At 36.3% G+C, this 25,053-nt stretch overlaps 1 protein-coding gene and 1 pseudogene across 1 annotated transcript; both read left to right on the top strand.

Annotated features, from left to right (window-relative positions):
* Positions 1–417: 417 nt before the first annotated feature.
* Positions 418–2,058, top strand: LOC114541060. Its single transcript, XM_028561048.1, has 2 exons — positions 418–816; positions 1,058–2,058. Exons 1-2 carry the CDS (start codon positions 483–485, stop codon positions 1,468–1,470), a joined length of 747 nt encoding a protein of 248 aa, XP_028416849.1. The 5' UTR covers positions 418–482; the 3' UTR covers positions 1,471–2,058.
* A 19,426-nt stretch (positions 2,059–21,484) lies between these two features.
* On the top strand, positions 21,485–23,766 carry LOC114541057 (annotated as a pseudogene).
* Positions 23,767–25,053: the final 1,287 nt, after the last annotated feature.

Below are 25,053 nucleotides of genomic sequence, written 5' to 3'. Positions count from 1 at the left end.
GCAAAGCGCGTCATGACCGCGATGACGACGCAAAAATATGCAGAGTGGGACCGGGGCGACAGTGTCATGTCATCGTCCTCAAGCGGTTAAGCATGCTTACGATTCTCCGGCAGCCGGACGCGCGAGCTACAGAGTGGCGCCATTTTTCAAAAATGTTCTTTCGTGAGATACGCAATTTCGCCTCCCTATGTTATGGCTTTGGGTACATCACAGCCGAAGAATACGCTGTTCTGCTTGAGGAATACCAGTCGAGCAATCCAGAGTTTCCTTACGATGAGTATCCTGCTTTTGACCTCAACAGCATGGATGAGGCTGAATGTCTTGCAGAATTTCGGTTTGAGAAACAACATATCCCTTTGCTTGCAGAAGCACTACTAAGAATCCCAGCTTATTTTACCACACCGCAGAGGAGCCGTGTAAATGGATTAGAAGGCCTGTGCATTTTGTTAAAAAGATTATCATATCCTTGTCGTTACAGTGATATGATACAACGCTTTGCGTACCCTGTTCCTGTTCTGAGCATGGTAACAAATGAAGTACTAAATTTTCTTTACGAGACTCATGGTCATAGAATATTGCAGTGGAACGATTTACTTCTTAATCCAGCAGCACTCGAAGATTATGCTCATGCGATATTTAACAAAGGAGCGCCCTTAAGGAACTGCTTCGGATTCATAGATGGCACGATTAGACCAATTTGTCGTCCTGGTGAAAATCAGCGTTTTGTTTTTAATGGGCATAAACGACTACATTCGCTAAAATTCCAGTCAGTTGCGATTCCTAATGGACTGATTGCAAACATGTACGGTCCTGTAGGTACGTCAGCAAATTTGTTTTGAAATGTTTTATCAAAATTGGGTTTATTTTTAATAATAATATTGAAAGACAAATAGTTTAGGACAATTAGGGCAAAGAAATATGTAAGTCTTGTTATTCCATACTGACAATTAAACTGCTTTTATGGTCATCACAAAAAATGCTGCGAAATGCAAATGGTCCCTATGAAAAGTGTATAAATACCATTCACCTAATGTAATGCCTCACATTATTCTTTTAGAGGGAAAAAAGCATGATTCTGGAATGCTGACAGATTCAGGTCTAATGGCAGAACTGGAAGGAAGGGCATATTCAACTGATGGACAAGCCATGTGTCTCTACGGTGACCCTGCTTATCCATTAAGGGTACACCTTCAAGCACCTTACCGTGGAGCCCAATTAACAGAGCAAATGAAATTTTTCAACAAATCAATGAGTGCTACAAGAGTCTCAGTTGAATGGTTGTTTGGAGACATCGTTAATTACTTCAAGTTTGTTGACTTCAAAAGAAATTTGAAAATAAGACTTAGCAGTGTGGGGAAAATGTACTTAGTATGTGCTTTGCTGCATAATTCACATACTTGCTTGTATGGTAACCTGACTTCAGAATTTTTTGGAGTTGCTCCACCAACACTTCAGCAATATTTTGGTTAATTGAAGAACTGTGCAACAATGTATAATTTGGAACAAATAAACATAATTTACAAACTATAGAACTTTAAATAGAAACAGTGGTGTAATCAGCATGATAAATTAAACCTGCTATGCTAGGATAATATTTTGGTGTGCATTATTTTGAAAACAATCAATTTCTGAATCTATCTTAACATTTGCATAAAGGGACTGAACCTTCAGGCTGGCTACACCACTTAATTGAAACTGTTAAACTATTGTGTAACACCTGCCTGTTTCATTGTAATATAAAAAAGTTATAATTTAAACTCAAACAAACATAGTTTGATCCCCCACCCTTCCGAAGAGAGGGATAAACAGTTCTAAAAAACAAGAATGAGGGGGTGTGTCTTTTGCACAATAATATTTTGTTAACTTTTTTGCATGCTACAACTATTAAATGAGTTCAACTATATTATTAATCAATTCTGCAGTAGTCACAAGTTTTCTAAAAAAGTTTTCAAAAGTAGAAGATGGAAAGTTAAAAAAAAAGAAGGGGGAGGGTAAAACCTTTCTGAACAATGTTTAATTTATGTGATTTTGAACAAGAACTATGAACTAAATCAACTAATTTTCTTTGAGTTTTTGCAAATATGACAGAATTGATTGTTGCTGTTGCATCATCATTAAATTCTGTTGCTGCTGGTGCTCTTGTTGACGAGCATTATCTTTCTGCTGTTGGGATAGCAATTCCAAAAGACTAGATTGAAACTGTTGTTGCTGCTCCATTCGATTATTTTGAGCTTCCTCGGCACGCTTCTTGGCTTCGAATTCAGCTTTCCTAAGGTCATAGTCTAACTTTGTCCGCTCTTTTTAAAAACTCTATTGCTTCATTTCCAGTTCTCCTTTTCTTAGCTGGTTTTCCTTCTTTGCCTTCATTCTTTCTGCTTTTAGTTTCTCCCAGAGTCTCCATTGCCACCTGACGTATTCCTGCTGCAGTTTGGCGATCCTCTTCCAATTTCTTTGTCTTTGAGGTGTTAATGGGGACTGTTGACTCCATTTTCTCAATAATTTCTTCCAGTAAATCTAATCTTTCATCAATATCTGGGTCTATTCCGGACTGATTCATCTCTTCACGATTTCTTTTTTCAAACCATTTAATAAGTTTGTTCAATTTGTCTCGCAAATATCGTTGACTCACATCAAACTTTGGGTGGTCCAGAGCATTAAGCTTATCTGAAATGTCGTCCCACACTTTACCCCGTTCAATGCTTCCTTTTTTATAGATAAATAAATCACTGACCAAAACTTCCCTCAGGAACAAAATATCATGATCTTCTGACCAAGTTTTACTATCAAAAAATTACATAATAGATATATAACAAATACAAATATGAATTTGCTTGAATTAGACGGCAGACTAACTATCCCTTCTCCAATATTTTCCCTTCACAATAAAAATTTTCTGGTGTCGGAGCTGTGCCATTTAGAACAAGTTCAACATGCACACATTGAACAAATGCAAATATGAACGTAGTAAAATGACCACAAACAATTAAGCAACAAGCTGCGCTAGAATCCATCGAGAATATTAAATTCTAGTAAACATTCAAATTAAAAAAAATTTGCTATCTTTATTGATAACGCAAGTCAAATGAACTATTAAAATGAGTCTGGCAAACAAAAGAACCGGAAAAATACCCAAAAAATGGAAAAACAATAGAAAAAAACTTACGTTGTAGCCACAACGGGAAATCCTCAAAAATCACGTCGTATTGGCGACCACCACAACGCGATCTCAGGAAAAAACATGCACAGTAGCTTTCAAGTGGGTCATTTCACTTCCGGTTTGTCGTCGTCGCGATCGTGACGTGCTTTGCTTAAGGTGGCTCCCAAGGGTTTTCAGAATTTTTTTAAGTGCACTTACACCAACATTGTAAACTATAGATTAAAATTAGCCTTAACGTATTGAGTACCATGTTCGAAATAAGAAAATATTGATTGGCCAATTATAGAAGCTGTTGCCATGGGAACAATGACGTTTCAATATGGCCACCAATTATCATTAAATTACGATTATTTCACAAACCCTTCGGTGAAATGTCTTCTTTTTCCACTGAACATTTTTCCAGATGGTTAGTAATTGACAGGACAATTTTAAGAAAAAGTTATCGATACAAAAAAATTTAAAGCGGGAAAATATGGTTTTACGCAATTAAAAAAAATCCTATCGATGACTTTCTTTTTAAATTGTCCGGTCGTTTACTAAATGACCTGCAAAGCATTCGGTGAAAAAAAAAAAAAATTCACCGAAGGATTCACGAAATAATTGCAATTAAATTATAATTAGCGGCCATGTTGAAACCTCATTGTTTGCATAGCAACAGCCTTCATAGTTAATCCGTCAATAGTTTCTCATCTCTAACATACTCCACAATATAATCAAAAGTATTATTGATCTTTAATCTGCAATATTGGCACTTAATTCGCCACAACAAACCTACTATCTAGAATTTTTACAAAACTCTAGGGAGCCACCCTAAGCTCTCTAATACTTGATAAAATAAAGCATAAATCAAATATACTTTGTAAGTAGCAAGAATAAATAGCAAAAACGTACCTTCACTTATTTCTCTAAATACCACTGATCTTAGTGATCTAATATCAGTGACAAATATGCACTCTGACTGTCTGACAACGTAGAAAGTAGATTCGATTTTAATAAGTTGAAAACCAGATAAACAGCGACAAAACACACTCTGACTGTCTGACAACGTAGAAAGTAGATTCGATTTAAGTTGAAAACCAGATAAACAGGTTTGCATTAAGTAAGCGCGCAAAGCAGGTTGGTCGAGTTAATGGCACAAAAGAATGCAAGACCATTGGCAATGACTCCCTGATACTCCTATGGAGTATCCATGAGTCAAAAAAGGGACAAGTTACATCAACGCGGCGAAATCCGGAAGTATTGATCACAATAGGAATAATGGAATTCGAGCATGAAACATCTGAGATGCCTAAATGTGTTTTTGGAAAAACCTTTCCAATCAAGGTGACACCGTACATGATTTACGATGAGGTGCTGCAAAGATTGTTGACTAAATGGGAGAACTACGATAGAACGTTTTCTCATGATCAAGGATATGTACTTGTCTATCCAGATGGTAAATTGGCGCGCAATATACCTGGAGGCGCTGACGAATATACTATGGGTAAGTACAAAGAAGAGCTTGATAAGCTCTACTCCAGGATAACCTTGTATCTTCTCCCTGTACTTCGAAAGCCAAAAGAAAAAGATGAAGACTCAAGTAACATTCTTAGCATAGATACTCTTGAGGATAGTGATGCTGAAGGAAATGTACAGGTTGGTATGCTAGATTTTTATGGTGATGACACAGACATTCTTGGAACATCAAACAACTTTAATGAATGTTATGAAATAAGGGATTCTGATTCGACTTTCTTCACCCTTACAGATTTTGTGTAAGTATTTTGATCTGCATGTACTATTTTTTTTGGCAAAGCCAATCAAAATGCTTAAATTTAAATACTTCATGTACAATGGTAAATAATGTACCTAGTTATGCATTGGAATTGGGTGACTAAAAATGTAAAAAAATGCTGATTGATCTAAAACGAAATCCCCCCTTGTTCTTATACATATGCTTCTTACAGGCCAATCGGAATTGATGAGAATGATGCAGTTCAACAGGCTATACATAACAGCCTGCGTATGCTCGTGCATATTGAAGATGCAGATAAGGAGGATATCAGTGATTCAGGTATTCTTTCAAGTGATGATTTTATGCATGTAGTAAAGGAACATGCAGCCAATAAAGTTCAGGGCGATGACCGAAACATTGTTGTGAGCAGAATCAGTATTTGGCAAACTGCACAGCCTTACTTTAAGAGAAAAGGTTTCCTAAATGGGACTGGCATGTTGAGAGTCACATTTGCTACCTTTGAAAGTGAAGAAGATGCTATGGATCATGGTGGTCCAAGGAGGGAGTTTTTTCATTTGCTACTAGGATCTATAGTACAAGAAAGTTATTCAATGAGCAGTGAGTACCTGTAGGCAAACTATATATGTAGGAAAGATCCACTCTATTTTTGCATATTCTTTAAAAATTTAACCAGGAATTATTAATCCATTGTTTTTTCCCAGTGCGTTTTGTAGTGAGATAACAGGCCACTTGAAGGTTATGGTCTTATGCAGTAGAAGGAGGGCCCAAGCACTAGCTATCAGAGCCTTTTTTAAGAATTATTGAGAGGACATAAACAAAAGAGATCGATCTATCAAGAAAGTTATTTCATCCTTGAATATAAAACTTAAGATCTCAAAGCTTACAATTGCTGCGTTCATAAAATGATGGTGACAACTGTTGACTACCTGCTAAATATTTGTATTTTGAAATCACTTTTAGACACACCAAATGGTTGTATCATTCGCAGTAATGTTGGAGCATTGCAGCGTGGGACATTTTATACTATTGGTAATATGTTGGCAACCCTAATTGTTCAAGGTGGAGAATTGCCACACATATTTAGCAATTATGTATGCCAATACATTGAGGCTGGTTTTGATAGTTGTAAACCAGCTATTGAAGAAGTGCGAGAAGTGCAAGAATATTAGAGATTCACTTTTCAAGGTAGCTGTTTTTTAATGCATGCACTTTGGATAGGTATACCATGTGCATGGATGCAGACAGCCAGTCACAGCGTAATAAACCAATCAACCATTTATAGTTGGCTACTGCAAAATTATGGCTTTAAACAATCAGACTGTGAACTGTTGTTCCTCATTAATAGCATATAGGGAACGTTTATTTTTCATTTAAAACTAATCTTATTGAAGATGTTGAAATATATTGAACATGTAGGGGTTATCACTGCTCCTTTTGAGAAGTGTAGTCCTGTTTAAAACAATAATTCAAATTTAGCTTAAAAAATTCATCATGTAGTTGAAAGCATCAAAGGATCAAAAAGATGTGGAATCATTTTTGGCAGAGAGTGAGTGGAGGTTTGAGATTGATGGTATACCCTCAACTCTTTCACTAAATGAAAAGGATATATTTATTGATGAAATCACCAAATACTTTTTGGTGATTAAATGCCAACCAATGCTAAACCAGTTGATTGATGGCCTTAGATATTATGATGTAGGTTTTTTAAATATTTGTGAACAGTTAAGAACAAAAGCATGTTTTTAAACAGTGGATGTTTATTTTGTACACCTGACCAGTGCATGCCTATGCATAAAATAAAAAAATAGTTTTTAGTTTTGTATGCATTTTTAATAACCTGAACCAACTTTATATATTTTTAAATATATAATTCTTACTGTATAGGTGTTAGAATTGATACATTCTAATAAAGGAATGGCAGATATCTCTTCAAATACAATCCAGATGAGAAAATAGACAGCAAGCAACTAATGAAAATAATGAAACCAGACCTTTCACCAAGTGGACATCATCGCAGAGAGTCTCAAGACGTTATTATGGCCAAGTTCATTGCATTTCTTAAATCTATGGAAGGGTTGTGTTAAATCCTTGTTTTGTTTCCTCTTTTCTATAAATAAAATTTTTTTGCAAAAATTGAATGGAGGACTTCCACTCAATCATGCAATTACAAAAATGGTGTTTCCATGTTATGTTTTCATGGTATGTACATACCATTATCATCTGTACTGTAATGAGCATGGTTATAAAAATAAACTCCATGATCAAGAACAACAAAAAATCCTATTTAATTTCTTTGTATAATGCATGATTAATTCTATCAAACTGAATTTAACTAAATTTCTTACTAAATGTGTCAATATGTATATGCTATTTCAAGATGGTACATTATTGCAAGATTTAGAAGATGAAGGAATTGAATTGACTGAAAAGAAGAAGGCACTTGCTGCACAAGCAACTCCAAGCCATCTTCTTTTGTTTACAACTGGTGCTACTAATCTACCTGCAGTTGGATTTAAACCCAAGCCTTGCATTTCCTTTGTACATGATGATGCAAAGAAAATACCATCAGCTGAAAACCTGTTTAAATGTGTTGTACTTTTACGTAAACAAGAGCACCTTGGAAAGCAGTCTTGGCCATTATTTGCTCATAGCCTTAATGAATGGGGGCATATTTAGCAAATTATAATGAACAGTTAATAAACATCAGACACTTCATAACTGATAAGAATTGATGAGTGTTGTGTTTTGTTGTCATTGCCAATATTCCTAAATAGGTAAATGCTTGTATCTCTTGTTGTAAGAGGAATAAAAAGGTGTTTTGATTATTGTTGGATTAGCTTATGCTAAACTAGAAAAAAACTCAACAGTATTATTTGGCATAATAGATATACCAATTCCAGTAAATAGACATAGTCAGTTTTGTACTATTTCACATAAGTTATAATAAATTGCTAAATCTTGTCTCCAATGTGTAGGTGGTGATAACCCAATTTCCTTCCCAACAGTGTTGAAGTATTCTTGAATAACACTCTTGTCTTCGTAACCATGGCAATATTCTGACATTTCTTGAAATTTGGCATCTGTTTCTTCTACTGCATAATCCTGTGCACCTGAGCACTCTGGGAGAAAGTAAAGCTTGTCAGGTATTCCCTCAACTGTATCAAAAACCTTGATTTTCTGATGTAATGTGAATTCCAGTGCTGCTTAACAGCTGTTAAATCTTGTTGCAACAGATTAGCAAAACAATACCATAAGCACTCCTTTTCCAATTCACTTGATGGTTTAAATGGCCCACCTCAATAAGTTCTTTAAAGAAATTTATCCACCAGTTGAATCGATTTTTTTGAAGGAATGACCACCAGCATTCAATTCGCTGGTTGGCTGGTGATGAGCCGTATCTGTGGGCAGGGGCGGATCTAGGGGTTGTCAAATGAGTCACGCGACTAAGTAAAAAATTACTCAAGTCCAGGTCAAAAATATTTAATCTTCAGTCAGCGAAAATAGTCATGCGATAAATTAACAGTCTAGTTAAATATTATTAAACTTCATGCAGTTGCTGGTCGCTGAAAGAAAAATATTGATTTCTTATTGGTTTGCTTTATTTGACTTAAAGGAAAAAATATATCCTTCTCAAGTAAATAAGGAATATTGAAAAATTTCTGGATGTTTGACAGCGGATATTTTTAAAAATCTGTTGGATTCTACTGCTCGATCTCACCATTTATACGAATTTGTATTTTTATTTTACAAAATGGCATTTCATCGTAATGATTTGAGGTTCCTGCAAGGCCTAATACAGATCTTTGTTAGGAAGTTCACGCTACAAATAGCGAATATTTCAAATAGCTTTCAGTTGTCGTCTTGTTGAGTAATATGGATAATTCCGTTACCTTGTGTGCTCGTCAAAATGAGAAATCTACTGAGATAAGGTAAAGATTCATGTCGATGTTCATATAAACAATACTCCTCTAAGTTTGTATAAACTATAGTCCTATAATTTGCTATGTTAACTGTATATTTGAGCGTGCTCATATTTAGCATATATTTGCATTCGCCCGTTGTAGTTCGGTCATAAGGTCGATTATTGTATTGTTTATTTGTATCAAGTATCAACCAAGATTTACTGTATGAACTTACGTCTAACAAACAGCCAATGCATAATACTGGATCTAGGCACATAAAGAAGATTTATATATTTGTAAAATCATGTAATCCATGTTTATGTCAAACAGTACAATGTAATCATGATTACCCACCAAACCAATATGGCAATTGTGAATTATAGCGCATTATAAACAATATTGCCCAACTATGATATTTACTGTAAGGTGTAAGCGGCATTAAGCACATATTATATTTGGCATATAAAATAGCTTGGAGCAATACTAGCTTATGTTGTAACACTTATGAATATTATTCAGTCAGTCTTACAAATTGAATGCATTCGTGTTTTTATTCCATGCCCATGGTGTAATTTCCTATTATTGCCTGTTATTTCAACTCATGTTTCTGCTATTAAAACTGAGGGCTCAGTAATCATTTAAACATTTTTAATGTGTACTTTTCGCATATAATTTCTGTATAATTTCGCGTTCAGATGATAAGTTAATAATTTTTGAAATGTCATTATTCCGGGCGTGAGGGGGGGGGGCGGCAATTGAACCACCTCCCCGTTTTTACATCCGATATCTTGACTAACGTGCAAAAAATCCTAGATCCGCCCCTGTCTGTGGGCATTAACGCCAGCTAATTCATCATCTTTGTCACATCGGAAATATGCCTGAATAGCAGCCATGATGACATTCTCAGTTCCATTGTCAGTCTTTAGTAACCTTGGAGAGCCTTCATACTTTTTTACAGCATCTAGATAGTGTTGTCCAGTAACAGCAGGATCATTATTGGTTCGGCTTACTTTCAACCACAAAACCTTTCTGCTGTAACCATCAATGCAACCGTGTACTAGGAAGCCATATGGCTTTAGTTTATCATACCCATCAACATGCCAAGTAAAATTAGGACCTGGTGTATGATATGTCCTTTGCTGTAGGGTTTTTGGTTTCCCATGGCCAGAAATTCGAGACACGCGAATTGCGCTTGCACAAAAGTTGCAACGCAGGGTCTAATGATAAATATATTAAATTAGCTATAATATTTCGTTAAAAAGTAGAATAAAGGTAAACCAACAAGTAAATTCAAACTTGTACAGTTCGTTCCTAGCCCTATATGATTAGATGGTCAATTTAAACTAGATTTGAGGTTTGTGTTTGATAACAGGACAGTTCCAAAAGAAACAACATTCGCGAGCAGCATAGTTGCTTACTAACCTGTAGAATTATGAAGGAAATTCTCGCGAAATCCCGTATTTTACTATGATGAAGATCAATAAACCAGTTACTCAGCATCGTTAGTCCATTTGTACAGTTCGTACAACGAACTTGAGATGTTAAAATACACAGGACTACTTCCATTGAAGAAATTATACCTCGATATACAGTTCCAATTTGTTCTCAAAGAAACGCTGTTTTTCGGTTAAAATCACCATTACAGGCTTGTTCAATAATATTGCAATCTCTTGTTTCTAAATAATAAATATTTACCAAAATATTCGTCGCTATCGGTCAAGCAATATACCAAAATAAAGCTTGAAAACAGGGCTTTCTAACCAAAGGCAGACAAGCTGGTCAGCGTACATTCCCTCAAGTATTCACAAATTTACTTCCGGCCTGTCTTGTTGCACGGCAACCTTCACGGCGCGCTGAAGCGGGAAATTCGAATTGTTCTCTTGGCATGGCTTCAAATGCAAATCAACTAGATCAAATTACCCGAGAAAAATTCAAAAGCGATATAGTTGTTGACATCAACCACTGCCCCAACTTTGTTAATAAAACAAATGTTCAGCCTGAATCAGTTGCCTTTACCGTGCACATACCATTCGAGCAATTAAAAAATTGGTATGACAACAAGCTCTCTGCATTGGCTGACTACAATTATGTGCAAATATTGAATGCTTTTTTGGGCAAACGGTACAGCCTAAAGATTCGGGAAAACTGTTCAAGATTGGAGGAATGTTTACGTTGGTGGTAAATTGTACGAGGGTGGCAAAAAGCATGATCAGGAAACATGGAGGAAGTCGACGACGTCTTAGTACGAAAACGAAGAGCATTGGCATTTATCAAGATGAACTTAGTACTGTTGCATTGCTAAGTGATCTAGAGAGCAAAGTATCATGCCTTGAAAATGAAAATGCTTCCATTATTTATGCTAATCGTGTATTAGACACTAAATTCAAGGAGGCATCAACACGTATAAGCCAAATCGAAGGAAAATTCAACAAAGCTACGGTTGACATTGAAAATTTAAGAACCAAGAATATCGAATTGTACAACATTATCGAAAAAATATTTCCTAACCCTGAATCAATGATCTAACCCTATGACCTAACCCTGAGTCAATGACTCATTGACTCATTTGACTCATAAAACAGGCATCCTCAGTAATAGCAGTTACATATGATTTGCAATAATTTATACCTTGTAATCACCTCCCAGAAAAAATTCAAGTGACACATCCTTCCCTTTAATTTTCATTGTTCCTTCTTTTATCAATAAGTTGATACAACTGAATATCTTTGCACATGAAGTTTTCAGAAGCTGGTAGTCCTCATGGCCTTTAATCACTGCTACAATGTGGTTCCCTTGATAGGTTTAACAAAGAAATATAATTATGTTGTACTTACTGTTTACAAGAATTTGTATACAAATCAGTTGTTATCTGTTAATGGCAATTATTGACTACTGTAAACCTGTTTCTTTAGGGACCCAGGTGGAGTGGACCCACATAATTATCTTACATATTTCCTTTTAAGGGAATCTGATTGGAATTTATTCTTGGGCCTCCCATGCAACTTCTGACTGCCTTGATATTTGATATACAAAAATTTAAAAAGATTGATTTACCTTTTGCAGAAATAACTGTCTCTTCATAATTAACAATCGAGAAGCTAATCACAATAAAGTTAGTCAACCTGGTCATTTTCGCTCCATCACCGCTGACCTTCACTTTAACTGGATCTTCTCCAAATTTGCTGTCTTTTTCCATCTGAAGAAAAGTGGTCAATTAATTATTATTTAAGAAGAATGATTGCGATCTCATTACAAATCAAAGACCACAGATTTACAACCAAACGTCTTTGGTTTAAATCCCTGCCTTTTTGAGCCTATTCTAAGTCCATTTCCGATACCCACAGGAGTATACCCCTTGGGTGAGCTGTGCAGAAGACAGTACCATACATTTAATACATCATATGAAATTACCATGAAGTAAACTTACCAATGTTTCAATGACGTGCTTTAACTCTTCTTTAAAATCAAGAGCTGCTCCGGTTGCCTCCCCAGGAGTTCTCTCAATACAAACATGCTTATTGAGATCATCTTTGCATTGTTTAATTAAGTATGACTTTGGCAGCTGCCCCCCGCCTGGGCAACAAGTGAGCTCATGGTAAGCAGCCTCGCCGATACAAAATTTGTCCATTATAAACAGAACTTGTTGGACGTTTTCTTGTTCATCAGCTGAGAGTTCCTTATATGATTTCAATCCTTCCCTCCCAAAAGTTAGGCAATGAGCTTCCCCACAGCCGTCAACTAAGTTCACACTTTCTAACTGAAGGCCAAATGAATTGCTAAACCACAATGCTTGCTTAATCCTAGATGAAAGTGCTTGAAGTTGGCGATTTTGTTGCCGTTTGCCTACATCTAGAAACGGTTTCCCAGTATTCTCAAATCTCCTCTGAGGGTTAGGTTGACTCATTGTCTTAGGATCAGTGAGTTATGAGTTAATGAGTTATGAGTCAATCAGTGAAAATTACTGCAGTTTAAGAAAAAATAACGAAAATATACTAAAATACAAATTTGACTCATAACTCATTGACTCATAACTCATTGGCTCATTTAAACATTAATCTCCCTATTACCATTGATGAGAGCAATGCAACCTGGTTATATCTCTGTTTTTTATATTATAATGGACTTGTCACTTAACACATGATTTTTGTTAATTTAGTTTCTATTGTTGGTTCTCGGGATGAAGGGGGCAACATCTGATTATGCATGCCTTTTTTGCAAAATATTCAAGCTTGACAGGCAAGTCTATAACACTAATAGTTGCTTATTTAATTGTAAATAAATTTAATAATTAAATAGAACAATAATCAAACTGCTCTCAGCTACTACCCAATTCAACATAGTACATGGACACTGTATGCTTAAGTTTCACACTTGTTATCATCATTATTAGATGGGATATGTCTAAAGAACTGACCTTTTGGGAAAATGAACATGGTCGGTCAAATACTGATATACAAGAATGTGCATTAAAGAGAACATTTTCTTGTCAACACCTGCCGCTGCTCAATATAAAGCTTGAAAACATTGTCCTTGATGAGCTCCATTTAATGCTTCGTATTACAGGTGAAATTTTAAATCTTTGTTTTCAATATTTAACCCTTGCTTTGTCAGCATTATTTAATACTTTGTCTAGCAGTAAACCCAGACATGTGTTTTTCTTCCTTCGAGGGGGGTGGGGGGGGGAGAGTCATGGAAAAAAATTTGCCGACAATCTTTTGAATTTGCTGACAAACACACGGAATTTGCCGAAAATGATTTCAGCGGGGTGTGACACCCCCCCCCTATAGCTATGGCCCTGCAACTAGTTAGGACAATTATGGCTGTACATATCGATTAGGATCTAACTACGTAAGCAGTGGATGAGTTTATTGCATAAATTTATTCTGTTAATATTTTAGATGTGTTGACCAAAAGTTTGGTGGACCAAGCCCTCGAATGGGATGTGAAGGAGAATCTTCCCAGAGCTCCCAAGGATAGGTGCAGCAAACATCTAGATGATCTTGTCAAAGTGATAAATGAGTGTGGAGTCTGTTTTAATGTTTGGGCAAAAAGAGATGCAGATGGGAAAGACAGTGGAATCCATGACTTTACCAGTCTCATAGGTTCTGACAAGAAAATACTAATTAGAAACCTTCATGAAAAGTTGAAGAGCTGTATTAATCCACACTGCAGTGACACTGTAATTAAACTTTGGAAGGTAAACATGAAAAGGTTGTGTAAGCTATAGACACTTAAGGTACTGGAGTGGGGGCTCCGAGAGGAATTATTTGACCAGTACCATGTATCAAAACACTGTAGTCAGTGCATGTTTCTTTCATAAAATTTTAAGAGGGGTAAAACTTTGTACCTAAATAATACATTTCTATATTTTAGGACTTTGGCAAAATTTATGACATGATAAATGAGCCCAATCCATCAGAAACACATGTTGATAAACTGTTCAGAGAGGTTAGTATTATTTAATCATTCAATGGGCAGCCTATAAGTTATAGATTTTTTCTGTTAGGGATTATGGCTGCATAATTATGTCATGTAATTATATGTTTCATGCAATTTATTTGATATTTTAGTAGCAGAAAGCAGTGTTAACACTTATAATATTGCTCTTTCATAGGCATCTGCCTGGGTTAAAGAATTTGTGTCACTTGGTGGTGAAGTGCCGGGATATGGGAAAAAACATGTCACACCATATATGCATTGTATGGTTTATCATGTTCCCAACATAAGGCAGAGACATGGTGGTATAAAGAAATTCACTGGGCAAGGTATTTATAATTTTAATTAAATTTCATATAGTAAATTTCTATGACCACTATCATTAATAGATTGTTTCTGTAATCTAAAGGTGTTGAGAAGAAGAATGATTATGTGAGAAAATACCATTTATTGAAATCCAACAAGTGGGATGCACCTAAGGATATCCTTCTTGCTGAAAAACGATTCCAGGTAATATTCACTAATGCTGAGCACCAATCCACAGAAGCACTGAATTTATTAACAATTTCAGCATACTAGTTAAGGTAAACTACTAATAACTTCTCTGTTACATTTAGATAACTGGAGAACAAGAAAGAACACCAAGACCCTATCGGAAAAGAAATGCTATTTATTGGTCCCATGAAATAAGGGAATCCCAAAGCAAACGGCGAAAAGAAATGTCAGTCATCTCTGGTTCAGATTTGAGCAACCCAGAGAGTACCGATCTAAATGTTGAGCATCTATCAATTGCTGAAATCAAGGAGAAATTGAGAGACTTGGGGGTGAAAACCAGAGTTAGAAAATTGGAAAAGTTAAGGGAGATCCTACAATTAGCAGTACAAGCCACACAGTCATGAACAAATGGTCACATTATTAATGTGTTTCACAAAGTTTGATAAATTGTTACAATTATAAATGTAAGACATTTTCTTGGTTGCAAGGTCTTCGAGCAAATGTTATAGAAATTTTTTCAACAGGGATTCTAGATGATTGCACCAGCTTTCCATCATGAATAATATATTTCTGTGGGGTCCATGCAAGTATTGGTTTGGCTTTAACAGGAAAATCTACAGCTCTCCCTTCACCACTTGCTGTTAAATAGTACCACCAATCTGTTGGAAGAGTACTAAACCGATTAAAGTCCTCTTTCTGATATAGATAATGGCCTCTATGTTCACACGGTACTCCTCTACCATGAACAACATATCTCCAGATATCCAAATCCATTTCTATGAGAAAGGATCTCTGCGCCTTTGATTTCAAATTTCTTAAAATGCCATCAACAAATGCTCTGGTTGGTCGTCACGAGAGGTGATGCTCGATCTTGGTGGTCTTTCATAACCCCTACACAAAGATCACATAAAGTATTATTTGTAACATTTTAAGTGTTATGAAATCATATATGTTTTTATTCAAAAAATACTGCATGTGGGAAAAAAATTGGTATGAAACAACTATAAATAATGCTTGGAATGTGGGTATTGTTTAAACTCTTAACTCTGTTGTCCTGAACTATTTGGCCACGACAGCTGCTCTTGAGATTAAAAACTTGAGCATACTGTAGTCTACCATCTGGCATCTAGGATATATATACTTATAACATGTATATACACACATATTTATATAAATGAAAGAAGCTGGGTTTTGTTGGTTTGTTTATTATCAGTTATATGTCGCAATGGTCACACAGTATTTTCAAAACTTAAGTAGAAATTAAAAAATTTTCAATGTCATTTTCTTGAAGCAATCATAATACACTCCTACACTAAAGTCACTGCACATATGTACCAGCACAAGAAGTATAATTGCATGCATTTGCTAACTCGAACAGTTAGAAGACGTGGACAAATAATTCATAATTGTACTAGTATTAAATATAGGGAATATTTCTCAGCATATACATACAACCTTACCTCAGCAAGTCTTCTGATAGATTTTCAGACGGTTCCCATGTGCTAGATTGTAACGGCCAACCTGTCCATTTGATAAGATACAGGAAATCCTAAATGGTGATAACATAAAGAAAACGCTAACTTTAAATACAGCTCAACGAGTCTAAAATACTCACAAACACATTTTATATATGGTTAGCATCTATATGTTCTACTTACTTTTTTGTCCACTTTCCTGCTTATTATCCTCTCAACACTGAATATTATCCCCTTTCTTTTTTTTGACATTAGATTTATACAATACGACCGAGCTAAGGTTGTTCATTTGGGCATAATCTATCAATCGTGTCTCAGGACGTTTAGCCGCCATCTTGAAATTTTAATAAATTTTAGAGGATAACCGCTGTACTCGTTCAGGCTCAATGTCTCGAATTTCTGGCCATGTTTCCCGTACACCATCTGGATCTAACTCCTTTACAATAACCCGTACAGTTCCTCTTGGGACTTGGCTCCCTTTCATTGCAAGGTATACCATATTGAGCAATATCCCTCTGAGGATCCAGGCCCATCCAGTTCACGCTGTATGCGTTGACGAACATGATTTACATCATAATCAGCGTTCCTTCTACGAAGGCCAAGTAATCGAAGTTTTTCACTCAATGTTCGCAAAGAGATTTCAATACCGTGATATTTTGCAAGCAACAACAGAATTTTCCGATAAGTAAAGCCATGTCTGAAATATTGTTTATTATATCATCACATGTCTCACCTGCAGCAACCTCTGTTTCGTCGTCTGCAAAGTCTGGCAATTGACATCCACAAAATGGGCAATAGTTGAAAGTGTTTTGAATATTTTCACCGCAAAATGGACAAAAAACATGTGCCAAATTCAATGGTTTCCTCAAAATGTACTTTATCAAACGTACTGTAACTCATATTTTTTAAACTAGTACTGTACCGTCCGCAAGTCACAGGTGCGCGCAGGGTGAAAATAAATCAATTTTGTTCTGCGTTAAAACAAATTTTGTTTTGAATTGAAATCAAATTTAATTTGAATTGAAATCAATTTCATTTTGAATTGAAATAATCGTTGTTTTGCATTTATACCAATATTATTTTGTATCGAAATCAATGTCTTTTTGCACTGATCAATATTATTTTGCATTGCGGACTTAAATGTCATTCCGCATTGAATTCAATGTTATTTTGCATTCAAACAAATGTTGTTTGTATTAATATTAATTTTGATTTGGATTGAGTGCAAAATTGTTTAGCTTTGGAGAGAATTTAATTTTAAATAGAGTATTAAGGTAATTGTTTATGCACAAATAAATTGTTTTGTGAACTGCACCTAGGGGCCACAGTAAATTTGAATTTTGCGTGACAATTTGAATTTTGCATAATCAATTTGAATGTTGCCTAAGCAATTGGAATTAGCAGCACTGAAAGTGCGCATGTGTCTGAGTATTATGGAGAAAGAATTTTTCGATTTCATAAAAAGGAACAATTTTTAGAGCTGTTTTAATGCCTCAAAATTAGGGTCTTTGATGGTACCAGTCCATGGTAATAAGGGAACTGGAACGAGGGTCATATTTGATATCACGCAAGTGAGTGGGCTCTGAGTGCTCTGAAAGGTTTTTATATTCCGCATAGGCATGTTTAACTGAAACCAAAACCCTAGCATACAAACTTCACAAATCTAAGGCCATTGACAACACAACATTTAAATATTTCACAACTGACAATCAAGCCAGGACACCACAACTATACCTTTTACCCAAAATACACAAAACTAACATTCCAGGTCGACCTATTATCTCCGGTTGTGGTGGACCAACAGTCAAGCTTTCTCAATATGCTGAACATCTACTCAAACCACTTCTACAACACATACCATCATATGTCCAGGACACTACAGACTTTCTATGCCGGATATTTGCTAAGAATAACACACTACCAGACAAGTTCATACTTATTACTATTGACGTAAGAAGTCTCTATACCAACATACCTAATGATCAAGGCATCCAAGCCTGTATAGACATGTTGAAAGAAATCAACACAATTACCCCTGAAATGGAGAAACTAGTTCATGACATCCTATCCCTTGTACTTAAGAAGAACGCCTTTGCTTTTAACAACGAACACTTCCTACAAATTCACGGCACTGCTATGGGATCACCAATGGCACCTACCTATGCAAACATATTCATGGCAGCACTTGAACAGGAGCTCCTCCAACAAGCTCCTGAAAATCTTATACCCACTGAATGGATAAGATTTATAGATGACATATTTGCAATTTGGACACATAGCACTGACAAACTGGAAAAATTCCTTAAATACATAAACAATTTCCATCCTACCATCAAATTTGACTTTTCCTTCTCTGAGGAATCTGTCAACTTCCTTGACACAACTATCTACAAAAACAAAAACAACAAACTGGAATCAGACCTGTACATTAAACCAACTGACAAAACCCTTCTACTACACAAAAGCTCATTCACCCCACCACATGCAAGAATGCAGTCATCTACAGTTAGGCTCTAGGATACAGACGCATAATTACAGACAACAACAAATTACAACAATGACTAAACCACCTCCTGATTGCACTGATCCATCACTGATACGACCATGACACCATCAGCACTAACTTCAACAAAGCCCTACAATACACTCAAACAGACCTACTCAATAGGAAACAAAACCAAAAAAACACAAGCCGCCCAATTTTCTCCATTCCATACAACACAAACACAAAATACATTGCAAACATCCTACGTAAACACTGGAACATATTGGAGAATGACCCCACACTGAGGAGTCTATGGCAAGAAACTCCAATTGTAGCCTACCAACTCAATACTAACCTGAGAAACACGCTTATCACAGCAAAACATAATACCAAACACAACACTAACAAGACATAACAACATCCCATAACCCAAGTCTTTCATCAACCCCAAACCTAACCAACACCAGCCAAAAACCTCCACACCACCCTGAACACAGAAATACAAAATTTTAACCACTCCCAATTGACATTGTGTCTGAATACCAACTTGAAAACACCAGAGTGGATATAAAAAACCAAATAACTTACTGTGACACATTGGGTTACAAGTGAGAACATGCAAGAACCAACACATGACAAGCAAACCTTGTGGCACTCTCCTGTGAAAACAACAAAACTACATGACCTTAACCAGTCACCTCAAATCTGGCATCCTGGGCATCCTGCTGACATAAGTACAAAAAAAAAAAATTTTTTTAAATACTTGTCCTTAGCAGAATTAGGCCATAAATGTGACCAGAAGCCTAAACAAAACCTAAATGTTCAACCACACGGATTAAACACACTTCAAATCAAACCTCATGAACATGGTCACCGGTAACATAGTCACGTCCAACAATCCTTATGTAATATGATGTACAATCCATATGCTGTATATATATATATATATATATATATATATATATATATAAAATATATAATATATATATATATATATATATATATATATATATATAGTAATTCAAACGCATGACAACTCCACATCGACTTCGAATTACCGATGATAATTCAAACAACGACTAAATAATGATATCTATATACCTACAACCTTACATTCACAATTATATGCACGTTTTACAAGCTTATTATAAAACTTCAAAATACATACAAACCTCAAAAATCTCAAATTGATAACCCTATTCACGATTGAAACCCTCACGGTTGATACATTGCCAAACATCGACCCACAGAAGCTTTTAGGAACCCAGGTAGTTTACTACCCACAGATGACGATATTGCACTGTAATTCTGTAATTCCTCGCCAAAAATGCAAAACACTTCAATCACACGTTTAATCCCTGACCCCTTTTCGATTAAGCCTCTTGAACGAACACAAGCTCGAATACAAGCTCTGCTCTTAAGCAATTCCAAGCAATTTTTAGCAAATTTACACTCGGTTTCACATCAACTCTGAGATGGCTCACCGCGTTGGTTTATCCAAGGTCAACAACAGCTTTGGTAAGACACACAGTTTAATTTTACCTTGTACAAATACACTCTCACGCAGGTTTGATTCTTTATGATTCTCCTATAAACACACACCACTTTTACTCACTTCTTATCTTCATGGTTCTTTCACACAAAGCCAACCCTGCTCCCCGCTGACGAGTCCGCAAAAGGATGAAACGCCGCGTACGGGGATACTGATTCGCACGCTTGCCTTTCTTGTCTTCTGTTTTACTTTTCTACCTACCTCCTTACATAACTTTGATTTAAAGACCACCAACAACGCTACACAACCTATTATTACACACGTAACTACATAGTTTCTTGAAGAACTCCATCATACACAAACAAAACTCTTTTTACAAAAAATTTATTTCAAACACACCACATGGTTGGCGGTTGTCCAACAAATTCCCAACTACCCCATCTGGTTATTTTTATTTCTATTTCTACGCCCCTTAGTTCGCAATTAACCATTCAACAGATTACTCATTATGTTCTCCTTTTGCCCACATAAACATAAGGTCCTAATTTTTTTTCTCTTACAAATTAACTTATAACTATATAAGAACTACAATATGGTTCCAATTACCTATGTCAAAATATAAAATAAACATTGAGAAAAGCTTCAAAGTGTTGAGAAAATGTCGGGAAAAATTTGAATGCCTACTCTATGAAATGCTATTTATCAAAGAGCTTAAGCCTAGTTTGAACAAACAATCAGACTCGATATGCTCGAAACTATTTAACTAAAATTTCTGTTAGCATACTTGTTCATTGTGATTTTGTTGTTTGTTTGTTTGTTGTTTGTCAAATAATTACATAATTAGAGGCCTAAGAACGTTTATCTGTCACATAATGACAAATTAGTTTGCTTGTGCAATTTGTAAACGCTATTCATAATTAAGTCAACCGTTTTCTGCAATCATTTGAACTTGAAAATGAGGTCAAGATGACTTTGAAACGTCGTTTTTCAATAAATTTGTTAACGCTAACATTTGTCTAAATCTATATCAAAACGTTTATTTATAAAAATTTTAAGACGCGATAAGCATGATCAGCTGCAATTGTTCAGAAGACTTGAACAAAGTAGCAAAAAACTGATTAACAGTCAATGCGCTGTAGAATTCCTGGAGTTGTGTATTGACATTTGCGCGCACACCTACATTCGTGAAGGTAGCCAATCCAAAAGCAACTAGATAGAAGAAATCTGCGAAAGAGTTCGAAGAGAAAGTGATTAAAGAAGAGATTTCACAAAAGAAGGCGCAAATTAAGACACACGAGAAGGAGGTTATGGGAATCTTCGAAGATATAAAGAAGAAATCTTCAACGTTAAGGTACATTTGCATCTTACGTGTGATGAATAAACTCAATAAGGATTTATATCAGCATGTAATGACGGTTCATACGCAGAAAATATCTCGAATGTTGTCAAGAGCAACCAATGTTGATGAGCATATCAAAAACATTTCTTCGTACAAACTGACATTCTTCCAAAAGCTTGTATTATGCAGGGGATTGAACTTTGCCATTCCTAGACCAGTATCGGCGAAAGACACACAAGCATCCTTTGAAAGTGCCTACCGAACACTCAAACATAATCTACCTGAACATAAGAAGGAGCTTACCGTTGCAACTCTACGATCCATAGCCCTCAACTCTATCGAACAAAAAAATTCATCACCGCCAAAGACATTGCTTTGATCAATAAACCAACTTAAAAAACGGGAAGACATTGTGATTACAAAACGGAACGGGCGTTGTCATGCTGGATAAATCGGAATACACCAAGTTGTTAAATGAAGCATCGATCAACAACATGGAAAAGTTCAAGAGTGTGAGTCTAGAAAGACCAAAGTCGAGAGGAAGACCTCCCAAACACTATCACCCTTTACTAAGAAAGGAGAAAGAGCTCAAGATCACCTTCCACCAAGAAAAATCCTACCCAAAGAATTAGCCGACTCCATTTGCCCAAAGGGCTCCCACCTTGCACACCTTTACGGTTTACCTAAAACCCATAAACCTCACCTGGCAATGCGACCAATACTATCAGCAATGGGAACTTACAACTTCAAGCTAGCAAAATGGTTGGATGAGAAATTGAAATCCCTTTCCACCAACAGATATACCGTTTCTGATCCACTAAAGTTTGCTGGGGAGTTGCGCGGGAAACAAATGGCTGACAGTGACATTCTAGTCTCGTATGATGTCTCATCTCTTTTTACCAATGTGCCAGTCGACGAAACGATCGATTTCTCGTCGATAAAGCGTTTGAGAATGAATGGTTCAACTGGAAGTACAAGCTACAACTTGAGAAATTCGAACTTGTCGAACTCTTGAAGTTAGCAGTAAAAAATCAACTATTCCAAATCGATGGCAAGTTATACGAACAGGTAGACGGTGTTGCAATGGGCTCTCCACTCAGTCCACTCATGGCGAACGTGTTCATGTGTTCAATTGAAGACAAACTTGCTGAACGCAACCTGATGCCTTCCCTATACCACCGGTTTGTTAATGACTCAATCACATCGCAAAGCAGCACTGCCTCCGCAGAAGCATTCCTTTCCACCCTCAACAGTCTGCATCCATCCCTTCAATTCACCATGGAACTAGAGGTCGATGGTATATTACCTTACTTGGGCACAACACTTATAAATAAGAACAGTTGGTTTGAAAAGAAAGTCCATATCAAGCCAACGAACACTATGATAGTCATGTAGACGTGAAGTATAAGAAATCGCTCGTCCTGACCATGCTCAATCGTGCCTTCCGTTTATCATCGTCATGGAAGTTCTTCACCGAAGAATGTGAACGCCTAAAGAAAACCTTCACTCGTCTGCGGTATCCTATATCCTTGCTTCAAAACATCATAACAAAGTTCATTGCCCAGCAACGCGAAAGCGACGATCGTCTCGCCGACGAAAGAATTGCCAAACCAGATGTTGTGCGTGTTATACTGCCGTTTAAAGACCAGAAATCGGCAGACTGGGTGAGACGGCAACTTCTTAATCTTGGCAAGACCATCGGTGAACAAATACAACCAGTCTACACAAGCAGGAAGATTGCAGCAGATTTTTCAGCTGCAGAAACAAAGCCACCTCTTGTGAATCAGCAATGCGTTGTTTATCATTTTAAATGTGATCTGTGCGACGCAGATTATGCCGGTTACACTTGCCGACACTTACACCAACACATTGAAGAACACAAGTCGGAAAATTTACCGAAATAGTTGTTATAAGACAAGTAATAACAGGCAGGGTCGTGTCCATCTTTCCATCCATGAAAGCCCCATGCCAAGGCTTGTACCATATGACAAGCTTATGCCATTTATCAAATCAATAAATGTGGGTAATATTTACAGTGTTTACGATACTCTTTGTGATGATCTTAGTGAAGATGAGAAAGTCAGTGGCTGTTATCGTAGTTTGAAAGAGCTGCTCCTATGCTTTGCAGAGTTTTACTTGTCTGGCAAAAGCAGGTATACCCTAACCTGGTTCGGGGAAGAATTTACCTTTTTAATAACCTTAGGTGGTGACGGGGCACCATTTGAGAAAGATGACACAGCAAAGATCTAAAATAACATCATTAATTGCAAAGCTTGAAAGCAGGCAAGAGTTTATTTCCCTGTTAGGTCCCATTGTTGATCGAATTCATATTGAGCCATTGCACCTGAAGAATAATGCTTGTGCCCTTGCCCATTGCTACCTTCTAGATGAAGTTATTGCCATTTATAGCCTCTCAAATTCTATCAAAATTTTTTGTGAGATTCCATCTAGTTATCCCATTGCCAAGTATGTAGGTATAATGAAAACCAAATTCTGTCTTTCTAGACTTGCCAAAAAAATTGTAAAGTGGTTCAATGAGACACGAGCCAAAGGGAAAAAAATTGACTACAGATTTACTGGAAAAGAATCCAGGAGATTTTTACATAATTTTATGTATCTTATAGGGGCTGTGGAGCCGTCAACACAACCAGGCACTAAGAGGCACTTTACATTGCATGTGCTTGCTTATTTTTGTCTTACATTGCAAAATTGTGTCTCTTTCTTTTGGAAGAGAGAGATTCTGCATTGAAATCACAGACAAAGACCTGGTTGAGCTTGAGTGTCATTGAAGAACATTGTTTACCCTTAATTGCCTTTTTTTCTCTGACCACCCTACTGTCTGGCATTTAGGCCATATTGTTCCACTCCATGCGCAGGAAATGAAGAATATGGCATGGGCCTTGCACTTAATTCAATGGAGGGCAGAGAGGCTATATATGTATTTCAATAGCCCGATACTCTCACAACACCATTTACAGGAGCAGGTGGGAACAAGTGTTCTGTCATGAATATATATCCCTTTTGTGGCTGAGGAAAAGGGGCTACAATATTGACAAGCCCTCATCAGTGTCAGTGCATTACATCCCAAAACGTGCCATTGATAATCCTAACTATTGCTATTGTGGTATGAAAAAAGCACCAAAAATTTCCAAATGCAAATTTTGCCAACATAAACTGAGGGATGTTATACTTAACAAAGTTAAACAGGCATCATCTTAGTTGCATTGGGTAGTTAAATACCATCCCTGTTACTATATTAAAAAGCATTCCGTATTTGTTATTAATTCCAGTTACTGGGGAAAACTCTGCAAGAAATAGTAGTTTTGCCTTTAACATGTTTTAAAAAATCACAGGTTTAAAATGTTTATACTTGCATACTTTTGCATGTAATTTCAAGGTACATGGCAAGCAACTTTTTAAAGCATTGTTACAAAAAGTATTGTAGATGCTATTAGTTCCACAGCTTCATTGCTCAAATTTAAAAAATATTTTAACCTGTATTATTAGGTTATTTTATGTTAATTAACCAGGAAAGCA

Source organism: Dendronephthya gigantea, unplaced genomic scaffold, assembly GCF_004324835.1.
Source record: "Dendronephthya gigantea isolate DGI-Jeju-01 unplaced genomic scaffold, DenGig_1.0 000263F, whole genome shotgun sequence".
Classification (NCBI taxonomy): domain Eukaryota; kingdom Metazoa; phylum Cnidaria; class Anthozoa; order Malacalcyonacea; family Nephtheidae; genus Dendronephthya; species Dendronephthya gigantea.
This window is presented reverse-complemented; position numbering and strand designations above follow the sequence as displayed.